General features: G+C 40.2%; 2 protein-coding genes across 3 annotated transcripts in view; both read right to left on the bottom strand.

Annotated features, from left to right (window-relative positions):
* Positions 1-21,866, bottom strand: part of LOC135703833 (potassium voltage-gated channel subfamily KQT member 1-like) — a 745,326-nt gene that overhangs the window by 123,311 nt on the left and 600,149 nt on the right. For both annotated transcript variants that reach the window (XM_065225170.1, XM_065225162.1), the window contains one exon: positions 17,118-17,335. In XM_065225170.1, the coding sequence (XP_065081242.1) occupies positions 17,118-17,335 (218 nt within the window). The remainder of the gene's footprint in view (positions 1-17,117; positions 17,336-21,866) is intronic.
* LOC135703351 (uncharacterized) overlaps positions 1-21,866 on the bottom strand; it is a 416,348-nt gene that overhangs the window by 333,089 nt on the left and 61,393 nt on the right. The window lies entirely within an intron of this gene.

The following is a 21,866-nucleotide window of genomic DNA, read 5'->3' as shown; positions in this document are numbered from 1 at the left end:
GTCTTAGAGTTACCTCTATGGTGATACCACTAGCGGTCGCAGTAGGGGTGGCAAAGATCTGTCAAACTGATCCCGTAAGTTGTTTTGTTCATTTGATAGCTATTTTTGGGTCTTTTGAGCACCATAATTTGATACACATAGGTTTTACAATGGTTCTAGAATTTTAGAACTTCTCAACCAAAATACTGGAAAACTTCACCGGGCTGTCTTTATGCCAAGCTCTATGGATCGCATTCTTCGGTTGACTTACATTCTAATGTGTTTGCTTCGGCTTTTGCTCTAACCGGAAGCCACCATCTTGCATTTCAAAATGGCGTCAAATATCTATTTCTAGTCCCTATATGTCACCTCTATTCCAAAAAGAGGGCCAAGATAAGTCAGTGATAGTTTCATGCCTATTTTTTGTTATTCTTGCACAATCATGTTTATTCATGGTGTCTGAAATGAAATCGATTTCCTTTGAATGATTTTTAATGTTTTGTAATCAACCGTTTTGACGTAGAACTACGTCTTTGTCGACTATACTGGGGTGCAAATCAAAAAATATGTGTGGTGAAGGAGTGTTAGGTTTTGAACGCTTGTAACTTTATCATTTATAGATGAAATTTAAATCCAAATACGCCAATCGATAGGATATTACATTACAAACTTGCTGAAATAAATATTTTTCCAATTTTTCTGTAATTAAACTTTTAAAAATGTACAAATGATATTTTTTTCACTGTGTTCATGAAATAAGCCTTTTTCCCAAACCCAGTCATCATAAACGAATACCACTTGGTTGCACATCATTCTGCTTGAACCTGAAAAGATATAAATCAGCGCTGCTCTGCTAATTATCACTTCAGACTTCGTGGCACTAGGTCCTGCAAGCAGGACTAAGTCAGCTGCCAAAGATGGATGTGGCGTGACCACAATGAAAAATGCGACACAATGAGGAATGAGGAAAAGCAATGTATGTAAACCCCCTTCCCTCTTCACAACAACTTCCCCCTACCTGACAAAAACCTCTCACCCCCCCCCTCAACAACCTCTCCCCCTCCTCAACAATAACCCGAAAAAGACGAAAAGAAACAGACGATCACTTTTTCCGGGAAATCAATTTTAAACAAACCATAATTACAAGTAAAAACAGAAGTATTTCCCTTAATTTCTTCCCATACCAAAACTTTCAAATTTGAAAAAAAAAATTGCTTGGAAGACATATTCGATGATATTATGTTGTTGAATAACACACAACTGACTGTAAAACATATCTGGTACCTATATATACATGAAATCATATCAACATCCAAAGTCCATCCTTTTTTCCATATTCTACACAAAAGAAACGTTCTGCCTCGCCCCCATTCATAATAAAATGGTGGGAAATCCTGTCAGTTGAGGGGCTTAGAAAGTATGTTTTGTGCAGAATATGTAAAAAAGGAGGGACTTTGGATGTATTTTTTCTGCAAAATATGTAAAAAGGAGGGACGTCGGATGTGAACCTAAATGCATATATCATGCATCATAGATAGAGATAGATAGATATGTTCTACGTCATGCTGCGGTCGTGTCTAGGACACAACCCTTTAATTTTTTTCTATAACAAATGCAAAGTAAAATGTCAGCTTTCCTTAGGCAATACACGCCATCAGCAAAACGTTGCTTATTAAAAATTCAAAAAAAATATTTCTACATAATATTGTTATTTATCCATCGCATCATATACAAAGATAGACATACTGCATAAAAATATTGCAATATATAAAAAAAAAACCCGAATTTATCCACCTATGGTGTGATTAGACCCTTCTTACTTATTCAAGTTTATTTATTTTATTGTCATTATCAGTGACCAAGCCCCCCACCCCCGTGTCATCCAGTGACGCTACGCCACTGCCTGGGGGTACCCAGAATATATCCGGGTGTAGTCTATTTGGTGAGGCTACCAATCACCTTATCATCGTATTTTAATGTGATTTAATGGGTTTTAATTCAATTCATATTCAAGCAACTTCCCCGGGGTACCCGGAACATGTCTAAGTGTGTCCAATGTGGTCTGGAACACTGAACACGCCGATCACCGATTCCAAAACCGTTCAATAGCGTTCAATGGGACCCCAAGACCTATCATTTGGCGCCGAGTTTGTCCAAATCGGTTGAGCGGTTGCTGAAAAACGTGAGCGCATTCATTTCGTTACATACACACACACATACACACATACAGACACACATACACACACACACACACACAGTGGTTCCGGGGGAAAAGGGCAAGGCGTCTAAGGAGGTTTTAGTGCGGTAAGAATCCCACACACCGTGTCACCGCGACTGTGCGCCCAGTCGTCAAGCGGTGGCACGATGGCCTTTTTGAAGGTTTCCTCCTTGCCAAAAAAAAAAAAAAAAAAAAAAAAACACACACACACACACACACACACACACACACACACACACACACACACACACACACACACACACACACACACACACACACACACACACACACAAACACAGACATGTTCCGATCTCGTCGAGCTGAGTCGAATGGTATATGACACTCGGCCCTTCGGGCCTCGGATCGATAGTCGGTTTTACAAGTGATATCTATACCCTTCTTTGTAAGAAGGGTAAAAACATGTTGTTTCACCTTTACTGGGGCAAAACGAATCATTTTTAAAGGAGCAGAATGGGCCATCTGTCAACCTAAGTTTTGGTTTGGATTTGAGGTGCATTGTGACGTTTTTGGCATTGCGCGACAGACGGTACACAAAACTGCCAAGAAAGTAGCCTAATCATTCTTAAAATTGTTATCTTAAAAATGTATTGACAAAATGTGAATAGAAGCTGTTTTTTAGTTTGCTGAGCATGGTAAATGCCGACTTCGTCAAATCATTTACCTATTACAAACGGCGCCGGTGGTGTAGTGGTAAGCGTGATTACCTCTCACCCCAGCAGGCCTGGGTTCAATCTCAGTCGGCGCCGCCGGGATGTTCTGAGGCATAACATCTCTGATCACGCCTTCCTTCGGATGGGAAGTAAGCCGTTGGTCCCCGGTTCATGAGTTGATGGGTCGATAGGTGTAGGGTCCAGGTGTGGGAGCTGCCTTCCTGGCACGTCGGTAGCATTGGTGCTCAGCACGGAAAACAAGATCGACGGAAAAAACAAACCAAAGGAAAAAAAAAAAAAAAATTACCTATTATCGTGTGGGGGAATAAATAAAGTCTAAGAATGCTAAATGTTGGCCACATGTCCTCTGAAATACGAAGGCCGATGTCGCTTACGATAATAGGTAAAAGTATTGATGTTGCCGATGTGTATCCTATATTTTTATCATTGTTGACATACACTCAATGTTTTCACAAGGTTTAACATTTTAATTTTAATTTTTAGCGACTGACCCTTCTTGCTCCGCGCTTATTTAAAGGCCACATAAAAAAAATGTTGTTCAAAAAAGTATTATCACATTTTTTCTTGTAGTAGGGTTGCATGATACTTCATTCTGTCAGAGTATACCATTAATAGCCCTCGAATAACATCACAGCGAAAGATATCACATTAGATACTTAGGTGACCCATCTTGCCTCCCCCTCCCCCCGTACCCTACCCATAATGTGAGGTAAACCATGGCCCACTTAGTAATGAAACAACATGATTTGGGTCTATTTCGGATATGAATTATCGGATTTGAAAACGGTTTTCACTCAACTGCATACTATTCCTTATATTTTAAGAAAAAATACGAAACAAATTATTCGACGCGGTTACTCGAAATTCTCGAACTTTTCCTTTTATACGACTGACTCCAAAACAAGAACCTTTTTTAAACTCAAAAAACACTGTTATTGCTATTGTTGATGTCAACAAATAGACTTCAAAAGCTTCCCAATACGTCTACTACGAGCGCTGTAATAAGCAAAAGAGTCTAAGTGAGTCTAATTACACTGGAGTCGCTTTTTACGCGGGTGATACGTCCCGCGTAAAAAAAACCGCGTAAAAAAAAACCGCGTAAATTCCGGAATCCGCGTAAAAAAAAACCGCGTAAATTCCGAATTCCGCGTAAAAAAAAACCCGAGTAAAAAAAGAACGTGTAAGAAAAAACCGCGTAAAAAGCGATGTACGGCGTAAATTCTGAAATCCGCGTAAAAAAAAACCAAAATCCGCGTAAAAAAAACCGCGTAAATTCCGAAATCCGCGTAAAAAAAACCGCGTAAAAAAAAAACAGTGTAAAAAAAAACCGCGTAAAAAGCGACTCCAGTGTACTAAGTTATTTTATTTATTATGCTTATTCATATAACACATGTATCTCGATTTTGGAAACACAGCTGTTTCATATATGTTGCCAAAATCGAAACCTACACACTTCGAAATAACTAATTTTACACGTGACGGAATCCATCTTTGACATAAAGGATGAGACGTAAACAAACATGTCATGTAATATTAAGTGCTCCGAGACTGAAAAGTTCGTTGCTCGACGAAAAGTACGTTTGATTGAGCTATATTTCACGTCTGTTATGACTCAAATGTATGTCAAAATTGACGCTCGTATATGTCAGTCTCAGAGCACCTAAATTTACATGAATTTTTCTAAGTGTGTACACAAATCGAATTTTTTTCCACTTGTGCTAAAACTACGTAATATAATTTAAAGAACTTCCTAGCGTGTAGATTCATCACATTTAGCATAATATAAAATAAAATGTGGTTTTTGAACAATTTCAGAAACTTAAAAATTTAATTTATTTAAATTATTTTATTTGTTATGCCTATTCTTATTATTGTTATTGCTTTTTTATTACTACAGTATAATTATTCTTATTCTCATTATTGTTATGCAAATTGTTATATTCATATATATATTCATAATTCTTATAATAATTGGGTAAGTGTACGTCATAGTAAGTGCAAACCATACTTAAGCTCTTAACCACTTAAAAAATAATAGAATGTTTCAAAAACTTCTAAATGGATTTACCAATCGCACCGGTTGATTACCAAATGAGTAACAAATTGTTGTGATAATGATAAAATCCTTATACCACTATTAGACGCCCATTCCGTCAAACGGTTTCAATTCTGGCAGAACACATTAAAATCATTAAAATGCCATCGAAATCCATTCGACACACGAGTGTAGAATGAATGTAAACATTCATTTGATGCGTCCTCATAATTATAATTTTTTTTGTAACTTTTGAAGTAAACTGTCGTACCAAGGAGCCGATCGAGCCGATTGATTCGGCGAATTTATTGATTTATTTTATGTTTCCGCTCGATATGACGGAAATGGGCGTTTATGCCGTAGATGTTCCCTACCCTATCCAAATTTAATAAAAATCTACACCCCGATGCGCACGATGCCAGGAATAAAATTTTGCCCCGCATCGGCTTCACGTCGGGGTGTCATTCTGATAGGAACACGCTCAAAAACGAAAATCGACAACCCGATGAGAGCCCGATGCGCCATGCAAAATTTTGTTCCACATCGGAGTCACATCAGTGCTACAAACCGAGCGAGAGCACACTCTCGAGGTCTACAATTCCGATGTTTCGGTTGCAAATTAGCACGATACAAGGGGTCAAATCGGACTATTTTATCGGGCTTACATAAGGCCGATAGTCCGATGCATCGGCTTCTCATCGGAGTCCCATCGGACCGACAATTCTTACTGGGCATCGACTTATTACCACTACCTACTTCTCTCCCTTCCGCTCTCAGAATTCGTCGATTCGGTGTCTCTCGTTGTGTTTTCTGCTGAGACTGAGCAATATTCGATACCGCGAAACATCTCCGCAGTTATGTTTTCGTTCGGCGCAGGAGATGTGCGGTAATGAAAAGTTAAGAATGTAGTTCAACATTTACAATAATATTCTACCAAATTTTCATGTGCGTAGTCCACTGCAATAGCCGAACGTACGAACGAATAGGGTGACTATAGCGCATTTTAAGAAAACGTCACAAGTTTTTATGGCTGTTTTAAATCAATAATTACGAAGACACCATAAAGCCTACAAGGTTACTACCAAAGACACAAATCTAGGGAACTGCATGGAGAATGTTTTGTAGAACATCTAAATAAACTGAAATGAAAATTTTCAACTTAAAAACACTAAAATGTATGAAATTTCACCAGTTTTTTCGGTACTTTCAACATACTTTTCAATTTTAATGTATGATAACTAACTTTAATCGAGTTTTTTTATAGGAAGCATTGATAGCTAAGACTTTAATATTTCATTTGGTATGTTGAAATCAGAAAACCACATTAAGATTAAAAAAATATAGCTAACCAAAGTTGGCAATACAAAAAAACATAAAGTGTTGAATAACTCACTTAGCAGTCATTTCCGACCCTATGTTTCATGGGGATTTTTTCATAACTTTAGGAGCCCTATCTACCCTGAAAATATGTAAAACCCGGAACCAAACACCCTGTATAATATAAAAAACTTATGAACGAAAATTTAAACAATGGACGAAGTTTTCATTATTTGATTTTGTGTATTTTTAAGTTTCCATAACCTTAAACATTACAAAAGCTTGCATTTATAAGAGTTTCCTAGACCACAATCTAGGAAATCATTGATAAAATAGCGAGAATGCAACTAAGGAGATTATTTACAACCCTCACCGCAGAACCTGAACCCTTGAAACGAGCGTCCGTTCCATTTGATCAATATATTACTTGTAAACTAAGACCACAGTTAAAACAATTCAGATTAGATTTAGTTTTCACCAGTAGACATAACCAGTTGAAATCATTGTTAGGATCCACTAAGGACCCAGTTAATGTTTTAAGTAAAGTAGGTGTATAAGCTGTAATCATTGTAACAAAGTATACGTAGGACAAGCCAAGAGAACTTTAGCAACTAGATTTATAGAACATATAGCGGAGGTTAATAAGGCCAAAAAACAAGGTTGCAAATGCTCATTTCAGCTAAACCAATGTTTTTTTTTTTATTATAAAATAATTAGATGCTATGATCATATTTTGAATAGGTAAGATACAAAAAGAGGTAGCAAAGAATGTGTTTGACATATCAAACCTGTTTATTTCACTTCATGAGAGTCACAATCAGCGATTTTTCACACACTCACTCACTCACTCACTCAGTGATAAGCAAATCGCTGATTGTGACTCATATAAAGCAACATTTACTGATTTTATGTTTCAAACGCATACTTTGTAACCTCTTCCAATATGGATTACGTCTCGCGTAAAAGTAATTATTTCTAAGTGTGCAGTTTTTATTTCAAGATTTAGATTTCTTACACAATTGGTCAGATTTGTGTCCGAGTAATTTTGATTATCGTTGCAGTGGTAGAGCGTTTTTCGCTCCCACTAGTACGGCAAAATGGACATTTTGTCGGAAGACGAAATGGACGTTTTGTCGGAAGATGACACCACTTTGCCACGCGATAGCAAGAAGGGTCGAAAACGTCTGTCAACCCAGAAATCAGATGATGCCATCCCTGGTTCGTCATCTCAGTCTGGTAATGGGCAGGGACAGATAAGCCCCCGATCGCGAGCCTACCCAGAAGACTCGACTGTTTGTTTACTTTCAGCCCAAAAAGAAACCTTTGAATGTAAAGCAAATTACTAATGATCTGACGAAGCGGTTCTCGGCCGTGACCGAAATCTCGAAGGTGAGGTATAATAAACTTCGCGTTGTCGTCTCTAACCTGAAACAAGCGAACGAGATTGCTGCCTCCCAGCTCTTTACACTCGAGTATAGAGTGTACATCCCAGCCCGTAATGTGGAGATCGAAGGTGTGGTCACCGAAGCGAGTCTGACCCCCGAGATCTTGGCGAAGCAAGCGGTTGGCCGTTTCAAGAACCCCTTGCTTCCCACGGTTGAGATACTGGAAGTCCAGAAGCTGAACTCAGTATCTTTCAGCGAGGGTAAAAAGAGTTTTACCCCCACAGACTCGTTTCGGGTAACCTTTTCTGGTTCAGCCCTTCCTCACTACATCGAGTTGGGAAAACTTCGGCTACCTGTGCGTTTGTTTGTTCCTCGGGTCATGAACTGCCAAAACTGCAAACAGTTGGGACATACGGCCTCTCACTGTGGCAGCAAGGCACGCTGTTCCAAATGCGGGGAGAAGCACGAGGATGGCGCCTGCACAGTCACTGCACCAAAATGCGTGTACTGTAAGGGAACTCCTCATGGTATCTCGTCGTGACCGGTGTACAAACAACGCGGGGAGAAACTAGAACGCTCTCTTAAGGAGCGTTCCAGACAGTCTTTTGCAGCAATGCTAAAAACAGCCACACCATCAACCAACGACAAAAATCCCTTTGCTGTTTTGTCTGATGACGAGTCTGACTCTGACTTGGCTGAGGAGGGAGTTTCTTTCAGTTTTCCGGAAGGTTCTGCACGGAAACGAAAACGCATCCGTTCGCGGAAAGTTGCAGATAAGGAACCCCAAATCAGCTTGCCCAAATCAAGGAGTGATGGAAAAAAGGAGACTTCTACTCCTCCTGGTTTCCGCAGAACTGACTATAACCAGAATTTTCCATCTCTCCCGGGGACATAAAAAACCCCTGATGGCCCATTTTTAAGAACAGAAGCCCCTTCTTCATCCGGGTTGTTCTCATTTGATAAAATTGTGGACGATATTCTCAAGTACCTCAATATTTCTGATCCTCTCAAAAGCATTGTTCTGGCAATGCTTCCTTCTGTGAAGACCCTCTTGAAGCAATTGACATTGAAGTGGCCCCTCATTGCAGCAATCATTTCCTTCGATGGATAATTTTCCAAACGAGGTCGGGGATTTGATCACTGTTCTACAGTGGAATTGTCGAAGTCTCATTCCTAAATTAGATTCTTTTAAGTTTTTAGTTCACAATAATGATTGTGATGCATTTGCTGTTTGTGAAACTTGGCTCTCTTCAGATATCGATCTTCCTTTTTATGATTTTAACATTATTCGACTGGATCGTGAGGATTCGCGTGGAGGAGGAGTACTTTTGGGGATCAAAAAGTGCCATTCCTTCTATAGAGTGAATCTTCCACAATTTCCAAGTATTGAAATTGTCGCATGTCAGGCTATTATTAAAGGTAAGAGCCTTTGTATTGCTTCTGTTTATATTCCTCCTAGAGCCGTTGTTAATCGAAAACAACTTTCAGATATCTGTTCGGTTCTTCCTGCTCCACGGTTGATTATGGGAGATTTTAATTCCCACGGTACAGGCTGGGGGGAACTGTATGATGACAACCGTTCTACTTTTATATATGACCTCTGTGATAACTTCAATATGACAATTCTTAACAATGGAGAAGTAACACGTTTGGCTGGCCCATCCTCGAATGGAAGTAGATTAGACCTCACACTTTGCTCTAACTCATTATCGTTGGATTGCACGTGGAATGTGATCCAAGATCCCCACGGTAGTGATCACTTGCCGATCAAAGTTTCAGTTGCCAGTGGGTTCAATCCGTCGGAACCCGTTAACGTCGCGTACGATCTTACCCGTAATATCGATTGGACAAAGTTCAAGAATGTGATAGAAGATGCCCTAACGTCGGTAGAAGGGCTTCCACCGTTGGAGGAATATAACTTCCTCTCCAATCTGATCTTGGACAGCACGTTTCAAGCTCAAACTCGGCCGGTTCCAGGAACGTCTTTCCGTAGGAAACCTCCTTCCCCTTGGTGGGACCAGCTGAGGTTTATCGTAAAAAGTCCGACGCGTTTAAGCTTTTCCGGAAACGTGGAATACCCGTGTATTTCGAAGCGTACTCGGCTCTTGAACGCGAACTCAAGAGCCTCATCAAAGCCAAGAAACGCGGATACTGGCGGCAATTCGTGCACGGATTATCGCGCGAAACGTCGATGAATACGCTTTGGAACGCGGCGCGAAGGATGCGTAACCGGTCTTCAAACAACGAGAGCGAGGAGTACTCCGATAGTTGGATTCTCAAGTTCGCGCGAAAAGTATGTCCTGATTCTGTGCCGGCACAGATGATTTCTCGCGAAACGACGAATTCGGTAGACGAGATCAGCCAGCCTTTTTCAATGCTGGAGCTCCTTTCGTGTGGCAATTCGGCTCCCGGGGCTGATAGAATCAAGTTCAACTTGTTGAAGAACCTCCCAGACGTCGCTAAGAGGCGCATGTTGAACTTGTTTGGTCAGTTCCTGGAGCTTAATATTGTTCCGGATGATTGGAGGCGGGTGAGAGTTATAGCCATTAAAAAGCCTGGAAAACCCGCGTCAGATCACAACTCGTATCGTCCTATTGCGATGTTATCGTGTATTCGAAAATTGTTGGAGAAAATGATCCTTTTTCGCCCGGACAAATGGGTTGAGTTGAACCACCTACTCTCAGATACTCAATTTGGTTTCCGTAGGGGCAAGGGAACGAACGACTGTCTCGCGTTGCTTTCCACAGAAATTCAGTTGGCTTTTGCTAAAAAAGAGCAAATGGCTTCTGTCTTCTTGGATATTAAGGGGGCTTTTGATTCAGTATCGGTTGAAGTCCTTTCAGACAAACTCCACGCTTGTGGCCTTTCTCCATTAATTAATAACTTTTTGTACAATTTGCTGTCAGAGAAACATATGAGCTTTTTTCATGGAAACTCTACAGCTTCACGATTTAGCTACATGGGTCTCCCCCAGGGCTCCTGTTTAAGCTCCCTTCTGTATTATTTCCACGTCAGAGAAATTGACAATTGTCTAAGTGACAACTGCACGCTGAGACAACTTGCAGATGACGGAGTAGTGTCTATGACAGGGCCCAGAGAGGCCAACCTGCAAGGACCCTTACAGGATACCTTAGACAATTTGTCTACTTGGGCTATCCAGCTAGGTATCGAATTCTCCACGGAGAAAACTGAGTTGGTCGTTTTTTTTAGGAAGCATAGCCCAGCACAACCGAAGCTTCAACTTTTGGGTAAGCCGATCACTCATTCCATGTCTTTCAAATATATTGGGGTCTGGTTCGATTCCAAATGCACCTGGAGATCCCACATTGAGTATCTGAAGCGGAAATGCCAACAAAGGATCAATTTTCTCCGAACAATTACCGGAACGTGGTGGGGGAGCCCATCCGCAAGATCTTCTAACGTTGTACCGGACAACGATTTTATCGGTTTTAGAGTACGGTAGTTTTTGCTTCCAGTTGGCGGCTAAAACGCACATCATCAAACTGGAACGGATCCAGTATCGCTGTCTTCGTATCGCGTTAGGATGCATGCACTCGACTCATACGATGAGTCTCGAAGTGTTAGCGGGCATGTTGCCACTCTCTGATCGGTTTTCGGAATTATCCCTCAGGCTCCTCACCCGTTGTGCAATTATGAACCCACTGGTGATTACAAACTTTGAGAACCTTCTTGAGCTAAACCCCCAAACTCGTTTTATGTCATTGTACTACGTGTACATAACACAGGATGTCAGCCCTTCGCAGCATAATCCCTATCGTGTTTGCTTCTCCGACTTCGACAGTTCTGTTCATTTTGATTTATCCATGACGCAAGAGATTCGCGGAATCCCAAAGCATCATCTTTCCATGTTTGCTCCGTCAATTTTCGCTGCAAAGTTTGGCCAAGTTGATTAAGCAAGATCGTTCTTCACAGATGGATCACTAATAGAGGCGTCCGTTGGTTTTGGTATTTATAACGAATTTCATAGCGCCTCTCGAATGCTTCAAGCTCCTTGTTCCGTATATGTTGCGGAACTGGCGGCAATACATTATACGCTAGAAACGATCGCCTCACTTGCACCAGATCATTATTTTATTTTTACGGATAGTCTCAGTTCTGTCGAGGCTATTCGCTCTATGAGGCCGGTAAAGCACTCCTCGTATTTTCTCATGATATTTACGATCGACAAATCGCTTACGATGAATTTTTCTTCATTTATCGTCAACAGTCACTCGTCAGCTGGCAGAATAAGTGGAGTGAAGGGAGTTTGGGACGATGGCTATATTCAATCATCCCTAAGGTGTCGAAGTGTCCTTGGTTCAAAGGTTTGGAGGTGGGTCGAGACTTCATTCGTGTGATGTCTCGCCTCATGTCCAATCACTATTCACTAAGCGCTCACTTGTTTCATGTTGGGCTGGGGGACAGTAATCTCTGTGAATGTGGACAAGGTTACCAGGACGCAAATCACATTATTTGGTCATGTGCTGGGCACCGTGGAGTCAGATCCGAGTTGTACTATTCCCTTCGGGCTCGAGGTAGACAACCTAATGTTCCAGTTCGGGATATTTTGGCTAGACGCGATCTGGAGTTTATGCAACTGATATATGTTTTCTTGAAGAATATTAACCATAGATTGTAAGCTTGATTAACCTTGTGTCTAGTTTGTGTTTTGTATGTGTGTGTGTATGTTTTTTTGTAGATTTGTTTCTGTAATAATTGTATAATTACAGAGTTGATATAACGTCGATAGGATTAAGTATATATTTTAGAAATAGTGAAATTTTTGAATCATAAATCATATTCCAAATCTCTTTTTCCCTCTCCCGATCCAAACAATTGTCATCCACTAGCCTCGAGAAGACCGCGAGTAATCGGTTCCAATCCTTTAAATTTAGATTTAAGACATTCATAATGTATAAAGAAAATGATAACTTGGCTCTATAAAGTTTATTCGATTGAGCCTGTACAAATAAAGTAATTAACAAAAACAATTGGTCAGATCAATCTTTTGTTTATCGGAATTTAGCCCAATAGCCTTCAGCATAAATATATCTGAACATTTGTATTGTCGTTTTCGTTTTTGTGGTGTAGCTACACCTGTGCAACACTTTTTCTGCACCACTGACGATGGTGTAGCGCTCGAAAAATTCGCGGTGTAGCTATATGTTTATCGCAAAACCACAAAAACATTCAAAAATATGGTTGTCAAAACTCTCGTTTTCGTCGTGACGCAACAATTACAGCTGATTACAGTTTTTAATTTTGCAAAAAAAAAGAATGGAAGAACTATTTCAATTGTTTGAATCCTCTTCATCGGATTCAAAGGAAGAATATTTTATGTTGTTTAGTATTCTTAACAAAAGAAGAAAAACATTGCATCGAATGAAAGAATTTCAGGTGGGCGTAGTGGATCGTTATTCAGACGAAGAGGTAGGCATATTTTGCTTTTGAGAATAATCAGAATGATGGGTTAAAGGAAAATATACTTATGGTTTGCTGAACTTTACGGTTTTATCCGTCTCCGACAAACGTGCCAACAAACGCGCAAACCAAATTGAAAAAAAAAATTAGATGAACGGCGACAAGATCAGCATCGCCGAGCTGTGCAAAATCTCGACCACTGCTAACAGTGTGGTCACCGTCGGATTCCCGGTCCCCTATCTGACCTTGGTCCACTCCCAGCTTCCTTAAAATTCGGCGGCTCTGCTTAAGGATCTGATCATGGAGTGTAAGTCGGATGAACTGATCACCGACAAAGTTGTGCAAGGCCTGGTCGAAGGCCTAAAGATGATCGCTTGCATTGTTAGGACGCTGCAGGACCTGAAGCCGGTCAAACCGAAACCGTTTGCTTCCACCAGACCACGATGTACTGCTATTTCTCGACAGTACTCCAGCCAATTGAGTTTTTTTATAGATAAGTAATTCATTATTGACTTTAATCTAATGCAAAACCGTAGAAAATGGCTTGCTCTTCGGTGAAATGTCCTTCGGCAAAAATGCATACCTAGAATTGACTTGAATCGTTGCTACAGGATTTGAAACAATCATTTATAATGTGATACTTATACCTGCAAAAACTACATGAAATCTCTATGAATAGTGTGTAGATGCAATCCAGCTCTCACTGACCGGTAGTGCTTTTATGGAAGAAACCTGCCTGCACCTAGGTTTTTGATGATAAAACTGTTTTTACCTGGTGAAAAGTGATAGCTCTACTATAATTCCAATGAGCTATTTCAAGAATGCCTGTTCATACACGTACATTCTGACGTCATCTTCATTTACAATAAGCTCCGTATGAACACATTCACATATTAAATGGACATCTGAAATGTATTCACACTTGCATATTCAAAAAATACACCTTTGATACTGTCACGTATTTAGTATAAACAATTATACTTGCTGAACTTTATATGGATAGTTGAAATTTATATGGATAATCAGAAATAATTATTTATATAAATAAACTTAGCTGAGCATTCCAAAGTGTTAGTTAGAACAAACGGCAACTCATACAAAGGAACACGAAGGATTTGATTCTACATTTAACTGCTCACTGCGAAAAACACTAGGAACACGTGGGATTTGATAATTATCACTTGAAACTCTTTTTAATAACATTTTACCGAGTCAATAGCACCCCAATTACGATCCACGACCAAGCCATTCCAACCAGGAAAACAGTTCGCGTCCTCCGCGTACTGATCGACCGAACGCTCTCCTTCGACCAGCATTTCCAATAGGTCAAAAAGGACTACCGCAGTACACTCAACCCCGTTAAAACGATATCTCGGCCTCACCGATCCAACAACCGCGATGTTTGGTTCCATCATCGACAGTAGGTTGCTTTACGGGACGGAAATTACTTGTATCGCCTCCGAGAAGCTGGTTAGAACCCTAGCACCGCGGTGGTGTAGTGGTAAGCGTGATTACCTCTCACCCCAGCAGGCCTGGGTTCAATCCCAGTCGGCGCCGCCGGGATGTTCTGAGGCATAACATCTCTGATCACGCCTTCCTTCGGATGGGAAGTAAAGCCGTTGGTCCCCGTTTCATGAGTTGATGGGTCGATAGGTAGGGTCCAGGTGTGGGAGCTGCCTTCCTGGCACGTCCGGTAGCATTGGTGCTCAGCACGGAAAACAAGATCGACGGAAAAAACAAACCAAAGGAAAAAAAAAAAAAACCCTAGCACCGATCTAAAACAGCTACATCCGCATCATATCTGGTCTCCTGTCATCCACTCCAGCAGACGCCGCATGCATCGAAGCGGGTCTTCTTCCTTTCCGGTTCTGCTTAAACGCAAATATTGCCACAAAAGCCGCTACCTTTTCCGCCAAGATCTCCGGAAACAATAGGATCTTTCTCCTCGACGAGGAGAACAGAGTCCTCCGCACGGTCGTCAACATCGACCTCCCCACAGTGGCCAAAGTCCATTGGCATGGAGAGAAAAGTTGGCACTCTTCACGAATCCAATTGGACAATCGGATCAAGAACAGCTTTAAACAACAAACCGATACTTATCTTAACCAAGGTTGCAAAGACTCATTTCAGCTAAAATAATGTTTTTCGGAATAATAAAACCAAAAGATGGTATAATGGCATGTTTTACTTGTAACTTACAAGAAGAGGTTACAAAGTATGCGTTGGAAACATAAAACCTGTAAATTTTGCTTTCTATGAGTCACAATCAGCGATTTGCTGATCGCTGAGTGAGTGAGTGAGTTTGTGAAAAATCGCTGATTGTGACTCTCATGATGTGAAATAAACAGGTTTAATATGTCAAACACATTCTTTGCAACCTCTTCTTGTATCCTACCAATTCAAAATTTGATCATGGCATCTAATTATTTCATAATTTAGAAAAACATTGTTTTAGCTGAAATGAGTCTTTGCAACCTTGATCTTAACCAACTCACACAGCGTCGTTCAAGCGATCACCTCGGAAGCACCAAAACACCCATGCATCCAGGCGATTATCAAATACGCCCCACCGAGTCTGCTGATCATCGGGTCCCAGACTCACCGACAAGGTACCCCTGCAGGACGTCAGACGGTGGATCATGCAGACTATTCGAGCGGCATGGGAAGCCGAGTGGTTCCGCAACAGAACTGCCTTCATCCGCAAAGTCAAAGGGTCAACCGAAGCACGGAGCAAACTGGACAACCTGAGGGATCAACGCGTGATTTCGCGGCTTCGGACCGGGCACACCAAACTCTACTCTAACCATGGTGGCCTGCCGTTCAGCAGAAGCTGCATCATCTGCGGGGGACCCTACACCGTGGCTGGATGGTGCCAATATGGTCCTGAAAACTCGTTATTACTACATTACTACAGAACTAGTTTTTGGAATTTCATGTAATTTGAATTCCAATTTGAAATTTTTATTCCAATTCGCTACAATTTATTGAAAAATGACAGAGACACCATTTTGAAAACTACAAGCTCTAAAATGGCTGAATTTTTGTAAAAATGTGAAGGATTTCCCATAACACAAAATTATGCATAGTTTCGTGCAATTCGGAGAAGGTCTAGTTTTTCCGATTCGTCATTTGGCGTGGAACTGCTGTAGATGGAAAAGGATCAAGATGCAAAAGTTTTTTTGTTTGTTTCCGTCATGTTTCAGCGTAATAATTCCATTATTCGCTTGCAGTGATGACTGTGTTGTCATTCAAGGGAAAAGTTAGCTTCTGTTGTCTCTGTTTTTGTTACTGCAGGATATAAGGTGGTTTAATGTTAGCAGAATAATGACGAAGCCTCCGGGTGGCGGGATCTACAATTAAGTTTTCTTTCTCGGATAAACTGAATTGAAGAGTGCAACGACTCGCGAATGCAGTTCTTACCCTGGGTTGCGATACATTTTTCAAATTTATTACCGTTGACATTAAATTAATTGATGATATTTTAAATATTTGAAAAAAAGAACATCGTAACAAAGGGCCGTCAGAAAGGGTGGAAAGGCTATTCATAACGTTAATACTTTGTAATTCGCCAGAAGCGTCACACAAATACCCTCCGAATGGCAAATAATTCGGGGAACTGTTTGCTCCAATTCCAGTTCATTCGGTTTTCAATATGCCACGGAAAAAGCGAAGGAGAATGTAATGCATTTTAAATTAGCCTTTTTCCCGCTTAATCCTTCCATTGTGCTAGTTGAAACTTTGGTGGCGCGACGGGCACGCTACATTAACAATTGTAAAAAGCACACTTCATGGGATTACTTTTGAAGTTGAAATACAACAATGCGCGCCCGGGCTGTTCGTATGGAACAGAAATAACAAATTATAACTTTTTTCCCCCGCAGGCAGGCATCATTCGACCCACGCGCTTTGGTGTTTGTTGGAGTATTGTTAGCGAAAATTACATTTGATTCCTCGGAACCTGACCTTCTTCCACATTTATTGTTTAATAAGTTATGACAGCGTCACATTTCCCATCGTTGGCGTTGGTGCAACAGAGCCTTTCCCGCAACCGGTACCAGGTATCAACTTACCTATAATACAAATCGGCTTGCGGATGAACCGGAGCCGGCCGCAGAAGCCCATGTACTTGGACCGGCAGCCGGCGGACCAGAGTCGCACCAGGTATTCCACGCCGAAGAACACCACCAGGCAGATCTCCATCCAGAATAAGGTCTCGTTCGCAAAGTTACTGTACTGTTCGATCGTCGACAGTACGCTAAATATCAGACACACCAACACGAGCATAAACCTGCAAATGGAAGAAGAAGAATGGTAGCGGTTAGTCTTTGATTTTGATTGAGGATCAATGAATAATCAATTGCTTTGTACTGCTTATTATTAGTATGAAGCATAATGGCCGAAATTTAAACGACACCTCAAGAATCCTCATCTTGCTCATCTTGCTAAAATACTCATAATCACCAATAAAATAAACCATAATACCATTAAAAATGCAATTGATAAGTGGAAAGTAGCCATAGATTTTTTTTCACCGGTAAATCCACGATAATAAGCAATAATAGCATCAGTCAATTTGAAAAATGCAATAAAAAACATATGTTTGAGCAACTTAGCACTGATGAAGTCTGCAAGTAGTAGACGACATACGCGTATCTGTCAAAAGATAAGCAATTATAACGGAATTTATAGGAAATAAACCAACTCACTCAAAGCTCTTCATAAAGGGATTCTATTAAGAGGTTCGACACATTTTAAAGGATTGAACTTATTTAAATTTTTGCCCATTTGCAGTCACAAAAAAGATCTTTCGTTAATTTTATTGAAATTCATATTCTGGAAAAGTTGAAAATCGAGCATTTTACTATACATAATTACTGAAAACTTCATACCGGCTTTGCCAATAAAGTTCAAAACCATACCGATATATCAATAAAAAGTTTTTCAACCAACCAGCAAACATTTCAAAATTCCATCTATTCAAAGTGTTTTGGTGAAAGTGTAGAACACAGTTGGATTGGACTTCTAAAACTGATACCGTGGACTCGTTGCGCCACACCAAACATCTAACTGCAGCGATGATGCGTACTAGAGATGGACGAACCGCTCCCGAGCTGTTCTAAAGACCCGATTCACTACAGTGAGTTGATGACCTGTGGTTCATTTTTTAGAAACCGCACCTCATCAGCTCACTGATATCACACGTTTAAACCATTAAATCTGAGGACTCATTACTCCGCTTCCGCATTGAGCAGCCACCACGTAAACCAAGAGGTGCGTGATACAACATGTGCCTACTGATCGATAGCATCAACGGTAAAAGAGCCGGCGCCGGTGGTGTAGTGGTAAGCGTGACTGCTTTCTAATACCCCGATGGGTCTGGGTTCAATCATCCCAGCCGAGGTCGGTGGGATTTTTCTGAGGCATAAAAATCTCTGGTCACGTCTTCCTTCGGAAGGGAAGTAAAACCGTTGGTCCCGGCCCATGTGTGTTGAATGGGTGCGATATCCTACGCAGGTGTGGAAGCTGCCTTCCTGCACATTCGATTGCCGTCAATAGATGGCAATCGATGTCCGTCGGTGATTGGCACTAGATTGCGGAACAGAGACCGACGTTAAATAAAGGAAAGAACGGTAAAAGCAAACTTCCAAGCGGTTGTATGGGAGAGAAAGAGAGACATATGTATATTTGCTACACGATGTTAATGGGGTGTTTACATCTGTGCTGGTTTGTACTACAACTACAACTGTACTAAACAGATTTCAGGAACAATTTAAATTTGTGCTAGTTGGCTGAGCTGGTTGAGCATAAGAGTAAACAGCCAACAGCATTTCTACCAATGTATTTAGCAAAGTACCCGGCTCTTATTTATCTTCCCATCATTCTCTGGGGCAGCGGAAGATCCACTCAAAAGCAAATAGCTGAAAAGCTATATTCAGCTCTCATACCTCACAGCTCAGCTCCGGATCCGAATCATCGATCCGAATGATTCACTGGGAGCTGTTTAGGATGACAGCTCTCGGATCCGTCCAGATCGTCGGACCTTTATGTTTCTCTCGATTCTTTACAATTCACCCCCGGATCTGGATCTGAGCTGATGATCTAGAGCTGAAGCCGAGAATAGTGAGGGCAATTCTGCTGGAGAATTACCATCAGAAACTAAATCTGTATGTAGGCTGGATTGCATACACAGTTCGAAAAAGTAGTGTAATTTTCTGTTCAATATCATGCACATAAATGGAGGGTCACATATCATATACGTTTACATTATATATCATGTAAAGTTCTGACACATTTCATGCAATGAAGCAAATATTGTATACAAAAGCCCATCTTTGTAAACAACATTGTTTACAAGTTGCTCGGTTGCGTGAAATGAAATACAAGTTTACGTGAATGAATGTTTACATCACAATTAAAATTCAGAATGTTTATCTGTGTAGCTTGAGAAAAGGCGTGATATCGTGTGACACGATGTCATTCATATCATCGCGTGTGATATTTTTTGCTCTTACTGATATGTTACATGTTGCGCGCATTTTGGTTTGAACGGTGGTTGTTGTAAGCTACGGATTTATTAGTTTATACTACTTCTAAGATTTTATGTAGTATTATACCCCGTTCACATTACAGCCTATATCACGTAATATAGGCTGTCTTGCAATGAGCACTCATGAATAGGATTTCCAGTGAAAACTAGATGTATGAGTGCTCATTAGAGTGATGCATAATTTGAAATTTTCGCTCCACAGTACTTAAACAATTCCAAATCGGATCCTGATTAACCTCTCAAAATTTAATCCCATTTGGTGAGAAACTGAGATGGCACAAACCATTTGAAGTTTGTATGGGAATTACTATGGTAAAACCAAGATTTTTGTTCATGTCTATCTAATAATTCACAATATCGGTCTGCTTCAAAAACTTTCAATTGTTTTTGTAGGAAATTTTCCCAGCTGAAGACCACTTTTTGATTAAATGCAAGGATCGAAAGTTATCAATGGTTCAATGCGCTGATGTCTTATGATCATGCTCAATCAACTGCTCAGCAGGCAACATTGGTGTTTCTGGGGCGTTGAATAGGACACAAAAATCATGGCTACTATGTCACACTGCAAAATACAGTGTTGCCTACAGAGCAGCTGCTTGATCATGTCATAAGTTTACCAATCTCTTAAATAATTAATAACTTTTTCCTGTCTCGTTTTACATAGAAACGGTCTTCAGCAAAATTGTAGCTGAGAATGAGATTTTCTATAAGAATGGGTGTTGAACTGTTTCGCAGCTCAATATGGAAAAAGACTAGAAGGCAATGAACAAAAAGTTGAGATTTCCCATAGTAATTTACATGTAAACTTCAAATGGTTTGTGCGAAGTCTGTTTCTAACCAAATGAGTTGTAACTTTGGGAGGCTAATCAGGATCCGATTTGAAACCATTTAAGCACTGTGGAGTGAAAAAGTCAAATTTTGCATCAGTCTAGTGCTCATTGCAAGACAGCTATATCACGTGATATACGCTGTAATGTGAACGGGGTATTAAGCTAGAATAGCTCTTTTGGTTTAGGGTCACCAAACACTTATTTCATTTGATTTTTTTTTTACAAAATTTATATAATATCAATGTGAGCTGAAGATCTGTTCAAAAGAATAGGCTCCCCTTAGAGGCTGTGATCCATTCAACCAGATGAGCTGTTTTGCCCACCTAGTACGTACATTTAAATCTAATTACACTGGAGTCGCTTTTTACGCGGGTGATACGTCCCGTGTAAAAAAAAACCGCGTAAATTCCGGAATCCGCGTAAAAAAAAACCGCGAAATTCCGAAATCCGCGTAAAAAAAACCGAGTAAAAAAAGACCGTGTAAGAAAAAAACGCGTAAAAAGCTATATACCGCGTAAATTCTGAAATCCGCGTAAAAAAAAACCAAAATCCGCGTAAAAAAAAAACCGCTTAAATTCCGGAATCCGCGTAAAAAAAAACCGCGTAAATTCCGAAATCCGCGTAAAAAAAAACCGCGTGAAAAAAACCGTGTAAAAAAAAACCGCGTAAAAAGCGACTCCAGTGTACATTGTCCGCTTTGACGTATTCCCCCAGAGACAGATCAAAAACAAAGGCCGCAATGCAAAAAAAAATGCCTACACACTTAATGTCTAACTTTCATACAAATAGACATGATGATAAATCAGCAAACTTTCCAGCAAAATAATGCTTCTGAGTTTTCCAGCAATTCCATCTTCAGTCATAATTACAGCATTTAACTGAAAATCAACAAAGATTTCAGAAATATTTCTTAACTGATTTTATCAGGAATCCAAAATTCTGATATTTGACAGCATTTTGCTTTTAAACTATTCAACTCAGTTAATCGAATTTGTTTTCACTAGCTGCTTTCAGCTTCTGTAGAAGGTCGTTGATACAAATATACATTTAATGAAGACAAAATCGCTAGGTTTTTTTTCCATGTATAATTTATTAAATATAGCCAGTGTCGTTACCTACATAACTGTATTTATTTGTAGTTTTTTTTCCTTTTCCTACGGTGAGGATGATGGTGTACGAATGCAAAAATACTTAGCAATTGTGACGTTGACAGGTTTTTACTGGGTGTTCAGTGAGCTATAAGCTGAATTTTTCTGTAAATCATTGCTTTTCTGATCATGATTTGGTGTTTATTGAATTGGTTTAGATTTGTTAGAATTCCTACTTATTGTTCGTTAAATAAATTTGCTTACCCTACTTAAAATTAGTGAATCAAATACATATTGGATAACAATTATACGGTCGTAAGCGTAGGTTAGTTCATGCAGTGATGATGCAGAACA

Source organism: Ochlerotatus camptorhynchus, unplaced genomic scaffold (genome assembly GCF_037179485.1).
Source record: "Ochlerotatus camptorhynchus isolate MF236.1 unplaced genomic scaffold, CSIRO-AGI_Acam_v1.1 ptg000021l, whole genome shotgun sequence".
Taxonomy (NCBI): Eukaryota; Metazoa; Arthropoda; class Insecta; order Diptera; family Culicidae; genus Ochlerotatus; species Ochlerotatus camptorhynchus.
The sequence above is the reverse complement of the archived record's forward strand: the minus strand, read 5'-3'. Positions and strand labels throughout refer to the sequence as shown.